This window comes from Dermacentor variabilis, chromosome 8, assembly GCF_050947875.1.
Source record: "Dermacentor variabilis isolate Ectoservices chromosome 8, ASM5094787v1, whole genome shotgun sequence".
In the NCBI taxonomy this organism is placed as follows: Eukaryota; Metazoa; Arthropoda; class Arachnida; order Ixodida; family Ixodidae; genus Dermacentor; species Dermacentor variabilis.
In genome coordinates, this window is record NC_134575.1 from 25,163,512 (window position 1) to 25,173,637 (window position 10,126).

A 10,126-nucleotide genomic window follows, 5' to 3' on the forward strand; every position below is an offset into this window, starting at 1 on the left:
TTCTCGCGAATCGGCGCCAGATATGTCGGCATCATTCTTGGTGCTGTGCCAAGCTCACTATATGTGCAGAGTACTAGGAATGTTTCTGGCCACGTATTTTAGCAAGACTGACTCAGAATCATGTAAAAGCTCACGAAAGCTATATTAGTGTCTCTAAATGTGATCATTCGAGCATACTGCCTTGTGTGCTTGGTGTCTGTGGCCAACGTAGCACAAATGGCAACGACGACGCACCACTTTCATTATGAAAAATTATGTTAAAAGATGTTTCCCTTTTGTCAAGGTAAATTCTGCATGTTTCAGTTTTTATGATCTCAAACTTGAGGACATGCAATAGTTTTCCGTGTAAGTTGGGCACATGTTACATTCAGGTGGCCTTTTCTTATTGCCCTAAAGAATTGGGTCCGCGCGATTCGAGGGTATGTTATAATCGCGTAAATATGGTATGTTTTGGAGGATGCAGGAACAAAAGACAGGTGTTTTGCAGTTTGATGGGCGGAGCTTGCAGTGAATTCTTAGTTCACAACAGCCTTTTATTAATTCAGTACCCATTAATCAACCCCATTCAAAAGCCCCAAAAGCTAGCTGCCTGCAGGCAACCGCAGCTACAGTGTCAGCACAGGAAACAATGTGTAAATGCTGATGATATGTAGAAACGTGGTGGCCACCGACTGACAAGGACAGCAGCGGTCTTCTCCTCATGAGGAGCCTCAAAACCTGTGGTGTGCTGTGATCGGAATGGTCGCTGCACTTTGCCTACAAAAGGGTTGTTCACGTACGCCAACTTTTCCAACACTAGTGAGCTTAGAATGCTTGACGTAAGGATCTTCCTTCAAACCCGAGGCATGCACAGCAATAGGGGCGCACGGTTGTTGCTTTTTGAAGCACGTATTTCTCACAAGTTTAGTATTGGCCGAACTGTTATAGTGGTGCTCAGCTCTCGGAAACCTGTGGTATGCTCGCGTCCCCATTGCAGGTACGACCAGGATGCGGCTGTTTTTCATTTGGAGCAGGCGGCTCGTTGCGGTGCATTGGAGGCTTTGCTAGTACTGGCCAAGGTTTACATGGGGCTGCCCCACGACCTCCTCGAGGACTGGACGCTGCCGGTAAGAGCGATGAGGTTGAGCAGGCTGCGTAAGATAGAAGAGCAAAAATACTCACGATGGAGGCAGTGACGAAAGCAACCTGTGTGAGCTTCCCTTGTGCACTTCCCGTACCACAGCTTTGAGTAGGAGATTACCACAAGGTGGATATCCAGAAACAAGGCATGCTATCACGTGATGTCAGTGGACCAAGAGAAGTACCATTTCCTTAACTGCAACGGCTACTCTCTGTTTAACCTCGCGAAAGAGATTGCCACAAGGTGGATTTCTCTACATGCATACCACGCCGCATCTACAGCAGGAAATCCATTGCTTAGTGCAATGGCCAATTAAGTGCGCAACATTTCAAAGTGATCTGGTAACCTGCGAGAGACAGCATATTTTTTGGTTCTTCATTGGTCTTTTCTGTCACCACTCTCTATTGGGGGCAAGCTCCACCACTAAAATGACCAGCACCGCTGTCGGCGTGACATAGTATGACGGATCACGTGGACACAGCGGCCTTTTCGAAAGCACCGAAGCGAGCTGAAACCAAAAGTTTAAAGTCCTACCTGCGCTGCGGTTCTGATGAAGTGGGGAGATTTTCCTGATTCAGGTGTGTGCTTGACAACACTTGAAAGCACTATAACAGGTAGTTGCTGCCTTTTAAGGCGTCCAACATGTTAGGCTGCTGCTCGGTGCCCCGATGCTGGACGTACACAACTGAGTGCGATGTCAGCCTTCGCACCTACCCGCAGGACAAGAAGCTGCGTGAAGCTTGGATCACGAAAATTAGAATTGTCAAGCAGCCATCGGCTACAACTTAGTTGTACAGCAAGCACTTCCGCGAGGAAGATTTCTGATACGGGGTCGGTCCTGTGATGTTCGGTGAGTAGCAGAAAACGTGCACTGCGATGCTCACCCGCGCCCGCTGCCCAACTAATGTCATGAAGCCTTCGTCCATGAATTTGTTGATGCTAGATACTGGGAAATTTACTGGCATGGAAAGGGAACGGTAAAAAGTACATTGAATAAAGGCATGGCATATGCTCATGCTTGTGTAGCAACAAACAATGAATAATGTACTGAATTAAGAAAAAGAAGCAGCGGGTAATTGCTCGCTGAGAAGACCGATAAACATACAGTGCAACACAACATGAGAAATAACGATATTGAAACTTCCAATACTTGAAGAAAAGAACAAAAATTATTGAATTGTTGCGACGGCACATCACAAATCGCCCTGGGTGTCGAAGCCCCTAGTTGCAACAAAATTATTTTCTGATAGTGTCCCTGCAACAATGACTGCATGTGTACAGTTAAATGCTCATATGTTGCGGCCTAAAGATCATGTCACAGCGCAAAATCACAGCGAAAGCAAAAAAAACCCGTGCAATCGCTGCACTGAGGCTTCATTCTATTATGCTCCATTTGGTTATAGACAGCCCACTATGGGAGAACATATTTCTCCTAGTTTTCTCTCGGCAATTGCCGACCTTTCACGCAAAAAACTGGTTCGGGGTACTCCATCGCGGTGACTGCACGCATTGGGCATTCACTGTACGTATTAAGTAAAGAGATAGTGTCTGTAAGCCATTCTGTGCTTTCTGTTTGCCCAAGATTATTATTTCGAGCAAAAAAAAAACTTCCTTCGTTTCTAGAGTACCTGCAGAAATGTCCGGGAGGGCTCCCACATGGTGCTTTAATTGAGCGCCAACAGCCAAACCTATGAGGAGCATGCCGCGTTATCCCTTCCGACAGGCGCTTCCGACAGATGGCGACTCCGTAAGTGCTCTCCCCCAGTACCCGACACCAGGCATCCAGCCTCACCATTTGCCTAATTTATTGAAGCGAAGTGTGTCCCATGAGGCCGTTAGTCGCTATGACACTGGATGAAAGGTAAACAGACGATGGGCAGTTGCACCAAACCTCACAGAGTGCGTACAGGTACATGTGTGTGCCTGTGTTTGGGATGTCAGCTTTTTTTCTTGTCTTTATCTCCCAGCTTGTTCGATCGGTTTACAGTGCTGTGATGTGCAGTTTGGAGTTAGAAGGCGCCCATGAAAACGCCTTTGTTTCACATGCGCCTGTAGTCGTCCGCTGCAGGCCTTGTATATATGGTGTTTGAGTTCGATGGTTAGCTTACAGTGCTATCAACAAGTCCCCTTCGCTCCAGGCCAGGTTAGCAAAGTTTTAAGCCTTGCTGTGGTTCACAGGAATCTGAGGAGAACACATCAAAGGGAGTGGAGTACCTGGAACAAGCGGCAAGGGCCGGAGACCGGAGTTCCATGATCGCCCTGGCCAAGGCGCTGGACACGGGTGAAGGCCTCGGCACTCGGAGGTAAGGCAGCCTGCCCTCCCATCCTCTTCAGAACACTATACTGCCTCTTGTGGCATCGAATTTCTCTTATACAAACGCCGCTCTAGGGACTACCTGGCAGGTAGTAGCCATTAACCACAATAGGTGTGGTGGGGTTCCACATTGATTGCATTGCATGGGCAAACTTTAGGGAACTTCAAGGGACAGTTAATTTAGGTTCATTAAAGTGAATCATCCCCACTGAGGCTGATGTTTGGTTGGTGCACTTTCCTCTGCTCTTTTTGGGCAGTTTAACACTAATGCCGAAACACGGTTCCACATCAAGGGAGATTACATTATTTCGCCTTTACTTTTGGCCACGGAGTGTACATCTGTGAAAAACATTGAAACGTTATCTGATTTAAGGCTTAATTAGTATAGCAATTCATTAATTAAGCAATTGGTCTTCTTGACTATTTGCAACTAGGAAATCACTCTAGCATATCACAAATGCTACTGTAGGCCATGCATTTAAGTTTCCCGAGCCCAAATCGGAATGTTCAGGTATCAAACTCAGTGCAGCGTATATGCTACATTGGGCATTACAGGGTTAATTTCAGTTACCATTTTCTTAGCAACTAGGTCAGCTGTTGGCACAGAACAAATGCTGATATGCTTTCAGAAGGCATATTTGGTTGCAGTGTCATCTTATAAGCCATGTATGGCCCGCTCATGTTGGGTACATTTATCAGGTGAAAAAATCCAATGCATCTAAAACATATCTTCAGCTTGATTGGAAAATATGTGTGATGCGTATTGTGTAGACGTTTGTGTATAAAGATACAACCCGGTGGCCTTTAAGCCATATGTCGGCCGTAGCCAGCGGTGGAACGTTAATCGTGTGTTGCCCTTACAAGCGGACCATGCTCAACAATCTTTCCTGTTTGTTGTTGGACCACTATATCCTGGTGATCCGCTACCTCCCAGGTTTCCAATTAGCATTCTCAGTTCAAAAACATGCGGCAGGCGTGTGAAAATGCTGTCGCCGTCGAGAAAGAAAACATGGCCGCCAATTGTTGTGCTGCAGGCAGCGCAACTGGCAGGATGCTGTGCTGTGGTACAACATGGCTGTGACCACGACTGACAATGACGAGGGTGGCGAGTACGACGGCTGCATGGACGACCCCCCGTACCTGTTGCTGGCGAGGCAGGCCGAGCTTTACCTACAGGGAGGCTACAGCCTGGACAGGGACCCAGCAACGGCTGGTCAGTGTCCAGTGCTGTTTTGACTGACGGGTGCCCATTGAACCTTCAGCTAGTAGCAGTTCCTTTAGAACTATTTCATTTTGGGCTAGTTGGTGAAACATTGCTACATGGACTACGTGAAGTGGCGCGCGTCCCTGTCTGTCTCTATTTCCGCGTGTGTGTATCGGTTCACACCGACCAGCCATGTAGCAGCGGTAGTTGGGTGCTACAGAGAAGGGTGAGTGGGCAAGCATCTCCTTGCTGCAACAATAACGTCTCACTCAACTCAGATGCCTAAGCTACCACACTTGCTCAATTCGAAGACATCCCTGAATGTAACATGCGTACAAGTTTTATGGTTTCAAACTTCTGTCGCCATCTTACAAGAACAGTGGCAATGGTATTTGCTCTGACAGAAGGCTGTTGCCAATTCTGCTGATGTGGTTTTGGTTTCGTATCCAATTTTAAAGTGCAGGCAATACAGGCCCATTTTCCTGGCAAACAAGCATGCATGCTACAAAGCTGCGTTACTCTGTGGTAGAAAGGATATGCGACAATGTCAGCAAGGCCATTGGTGTATTGTGCAGTCAACGTGGCAAAAAGCTGCAGGTTATCTTTATCTGTTTATCTCGCAGTGCACAGTCGTGGGTTGGACACAAATGGGCTGCAGTGCACACAGCAGGCATTGCCAGATCATGACCAGCAGCTTGCCGCTATCCTTGAAAAGTGTGCAGTCATTGCATTCTACGGGTACTAACAAATGGGCACAAACTTTGAGGTTACCGGGACTGTACAAGGAGCAATGGAATGAAAAGTGGTAGGCATTAACATAAAGGAGACGGGAAGACAGCAGTGTGGATTAGAGACTGCAAATGGGGGTAACCCATGTTCTGTTTGACATTACGGGGAAGAAATGGAGTTGAGCTGGACATGTAGTGCATAGGTTTGATAACCAGTGGTTGTTAATGGTGATGCGTTGCCTATGCAGCAAAGTAGTGCATTTTTTTTCATCCATAGTTTTCTTCTTTTCAAATAGTTTGCAAATGGTTAGGCTTTTTTTCAAGTTTGAGTAACTTGCATGGTCGAACCGACCTTTGACTAACAATGTGCTACCGCACATTTGCTCCCTTCTTTCGTGCAGGGGAGCTGTACCAAGAAGCGGCGGCTGCAGCCACAGCTGCCATGAAAGGGCGCCTTGCCAACAAGTACTTCCAGCTGGCCGAAGAAGCCCAGCAGGAGGCGTGCTAAGAAGCTAGTCTCTCGTAACCAAACTAGTAGCACTCTGGCACGTCTCGTACGACCTGTCACATTACGCGTCTCATTCAAAATTGTCACCTGGCACACCCCGTGCCACTGGTTTCAAATTCTCAGTCACACTTTGTTGTTTCTGTTGTTACCTCCCTTCTGTTTTTTGTTCATTTGTTAAATGTGCACCGGTGTCGGTGCTGTAGTCCTCTGTTCCAACATGTTGATTGTGAAGGAATGTGGCACGATGATCCCTCGTTGCTGCTTCTTTTTTTCCTTGGTACCGGTGGCATGTTCTTCCTTTCTGAAAGTTTAAAGATGTCACCTCATTTCAAGTAGATATGATTTAGTCTTGCAAGGAAAGCCCGAGTGTGTGCGGGGTACCGGTGAAGGAGCCCTATTAGCAGGAACCGGCGTTTTCCTGCCTATCCCTGCTCTGTTGCATGTCTCCATTTCTTTCGCAAGCGCACAATGCTTGTAAACAAGGAAAACAGTGCAGTTGTTTTCACTTCGTTGCTAAACTCTTGTTGCTTTTGTTTGCTACGGATTCTTCCGCTGTTTTGTGTAGAAGGGCTCTCCCAAGGAAATTTTTTGGCCCTGTGTTTGGTTTGTTAAGAGTTGTGTATGGGTAAGGGGGACGGGCTGAATGAATGTGCAACAAGCCTGTTACCTTTTCTTTTTTTGCATGTAAAACTGCTAACATACACTGCAAGCCGTTTGCCTCAGTCAAGCACAGCATCTGGCTGCCCTGTGATCAGTTGAGAGCTGGCAAGGTCTAGCCCCAACCGCTAATTCTGCATGCAAGTTGTTCCGTTTCACTTTGATATATGAAGGTCGTTAACACGTCTGAATCTTGCTGTGAACTTCAAATGTTTTGTTTGTTTGAAGGTGGCCTGAAAGCCATTTTGTTTGTGTTTGTGTGTGTGCAAAGCAAAAAGAAATGCAAATTTAAGATCTCTTCCTGGTGCTGTGTCGTAGGCTGAGGGCAACATGCAGCCTAATATGGTTGGATGAGTCTGGGTGTGGTAGTTTATATAATAGAGAGGGTGGTGTGCTTGCTAAATATTAACCAGCTAGTGTTGTCGAATCATTTATAGCGTATTTTTTTTTTTTTTTGAGGAACATGTAGTTTACACGTTCTAGATGGATAACGTTAGTAGACTCGCTCTGAACGAAATGTTAAGGCGACCTAGTAGCCAAGCTATCGTCCCAACGAGAAGCGCATCGAATAGCTACATGAACTGATCAAAGGTCTCCAAGCTGTTCAGCCGTTTCAGAGAGTCAAGCTTAAAGCAGAGTTTGCCTGAAAGGATAGTTTCCAGTAGTTGTGATGGCTGCTATGTGATACAGATCCAATAGTCATCACTGCATTTTGTTAGTTTAGGTTGTGCACTTGTGCGTCATCTTGTCGGTGCTAGTTCTTAAAACAATGTTTTGTACCGATGGCATCCTCGTTCACTGGGCACGCTTGAGCATTGCCTTTGTTTTCAGAGCACTGGTGTCTAAAGGAACATTTAGCCTGTGTGGCTCTGTAATGTTTGTGACACTGCATTGAATCACTTTGCAAAAAAAAAAAGGCTTCATAGACTACTTCAGGTTCATTTTGTAAGCCGCCGTGGTTGCTCAGTGGCTATGGTGTTAGGCTGCTGGGCACGAGGTCGTGGAATTGAATCCCGGCCACGGCGGCCGCATTTCGATGGGGGCGAAATGCGAAAACACCCGTGTACTTAGATTTAGGCGCACGTTAAAGAACCCCAGGTGGTCGAAATTTCCGGAGTCCTCCACTACGGCGTGCCTCATAATCAGAAAGTGGTTTTGGCACGTAAAACCCCATAATTTAATTTTAGGTTCGTTTTGTAAAGCACCATTGTGCTGCGCCTTTCGTCGTCACATTTAGTCTTGAGAATGTGGGATTCCAGGGACATTTGCTTGATCTAGAACGCAACTGTACAACTCTGCAGCCGTTCTTTTTCAGTGGTTCCATTTACAGCACCATGCACTGATCGGTTAACATTACGGTTTTCGCGTTACCAAAGCCAAAGATGGCGGCACTGCAATTCCATAAAACTATCTGCACATATGCAAGCAAAAGCTTGGAGATTACAAGCAATGCGAGAAATTTGTTTCTTCCCAGTCGAGGCATGCATGCTGAATGACTGCAAGTTGAAACCAATTCATTGACTGATGCCTAAAAAGGAACAAGGCCCCTGCATTCTTGCAATTCCTTTTGCACGTCAGGTATAATGAATGCACGCTGAAATCGACAGGTACGGACCAAGCGCACTTGTTTGACCAATGAAATGCTGTGAAATAATTCCATGTTGCTTGGCTATTGATCTAGGAGAAAATGTTTTCGTGTAACTCCTGTTAAACCGAACCAATTTTCGTGGTCCCTTGAGGCTCCATTTTAAGAGAGTCCACTGTAATTATGCTATGGTAGCATTGGCTAATGCGAGAACTGTGCGGTGTCGAAAAGTGCTGTATTTTGCAGCAGTTCTTTGTCATATGCCCAGATGATGCCATGCCTCCATTTCGGAGTCAACCAATCAGCGTTTTCACAAAGAATTGTTGCAAAATACACACCCTGGACTTCGTCGCATTAACAGTCTGTGCCATAGACTGTCGGAGTGTACACGTCGCACAGTTCCGAGTCAGCCTGAATCACATTGCGAGGATGAACTAGTTTGTTATTCCTTGCACGAATCACGGCAGTGTCAATTGCTACAACTGTGCTTCAAGATCAACCAACCCAGCATTCGTGACGCTCAAACATGAACAGCAAACTATAGACAACAACAAGGCGTTGTTTGGTTTTACTGCTCCTTCCTTTCAAATGGACACCGGTATTGCTGCAATACATCACTGCATTACTGCTACCACATAGGCTGCTCGCAGTTTTTGGCAGAATGCACAAGAGAAATGTGGTTGTAGCCAGCTGAATTGTCGAGCGTGCACTTGAATTGCGTTCATATCTCCCAATTCCAAGTCTGCCGGGGAAAAGAAAACGTACTGCTGCACGCCGCACGATTGTGCAAGTGGTCATGCAGAGTCTGTAGAAGTGCTGCAACACACAGCATAGCTTCCGGTTGGATTCGTGCCTCAATTGTGTAACAGGAGGGCAGTCTTCCACGGATCGAGGCGATCTGAAATGACCTCTGGAAAAATGCAAACTTTCTCCGAATTGACCAGGGGATCAACTGCAGAGCAGCAATGACAGAAGTCCGTTCCATATTCAGCAGCTCCATTTCAAGATTCGTTCACTGCAATTTTAAGGAAATTAAACCTCGAAAGCTTTCAGCACCACGTCTGCCTTGTATGATCAAAATTTTTCGGCATTCTGCTTCGAAACTACAAGCATCATCGTGTCTGCAAGCAAGGCGAGATCGGTCTAAAAAGCAAAAAACTTACCTTTTTGTTCACCAGTGCATGTACGTGCCATCGGTAATTAGAGGTGCTCAGTGTGTGTTTAATGTACACTTTTTTTGCAAACTGTTTGCGATGTGTACCTCGACGTTTCCAAACATTCACAGTATATGCTGTTAAGCCACCTCATAGATTCTAGTTTGTTAGAGGACAAGTCTGAACATTTTTGTGATCAGCTGTATTTTTGTCTGTGGCTCTTGTGCGGGTTCAGGCCCAGATTGCGTCTGCCTTTTCTGTGCTTTACAGGCAAGCCGGCTGGGCGTGAAGTTGGCACCGCACTGTCCTTGGAGAGTTGCTCAGCCAAGAAGTGCTTGCCGTTTTGTTGAGATTGTTGCACTGCTGTGTTAAGCCTTTCCCACTTCGTGCACATATTGTTCTCCGTGTGTGTGACACATCTTTCTCTCTCTCTCTTCCAGAATAAAGTATGGTACCATCATATTGGTCTGTTGTGATGTTCACACCTGACGTGCACTCATTTCTCTCAATTCCCAACAAAGTAATCCTTTACGGTATTGTAGCAGTCCAACACGGTGACTAGGTTGTACAACTAAAAAAAAACTAGACTGAATCCTATTTACACAAGCTCTCCTCATTTTAACACGAAAGCGTTGAGGATCCTGTGTCGCAGAAAATTTGGCGTCCAGCATTGGACGTCGCCTTGGCAAAAAGAATTTCGGACCGAATTCCGAACCACGCATACCCAACCACTTCTCTACCACCAAAGTTGCTCATACCTTGTCTTTCATTCTTTAGAAAGTTACTCCTCGGTATTTTGAGAACGGCAGCCCACAAACGTGTAATGGGAAAAAAACACCTTAGCTCTTCTAAGAGT

General features: G+C 46.1%; 1 protein-coding gene across 3 annotated transcripts in view; it reads left to right on the forward strand.

Annotated features, from left to right (window-relative positions):
- LOC142589843 (eukaryotic elongation factor 2 kinase-like) overlaps positions 1–9,730 on the forward strand; it is a 38,050-nt gene extending 28,320 nt beyond the window's left edge. For all 3 annotated transcript variants that reach the window (XM_075701464.1, XM_075701463.1, XM_075701465.1), the window contains 4 exons: positions 977–1,106; positions 3,299–3,423; positions 4,469–4,647; positions 5,768–9,730. In XM_075701464.1, coding sequence (XP_075557579.1) covers positions 977–1,106; positions 3,299–3,423; positions 4,469–4,647; positions 5,768–5,874 — 541 coding nt within the window. In that variant the 3' untranslated portion in view covers positions 5,875–9,730. The remainder of the gene's footprint in view (positions 1–976; positions 1,107–3,298; positions 3,424–4,468; positions 4,648–5,767) is intronic.
- Positions 9,731–10,126: the final 396 nt, after the last annotated feature.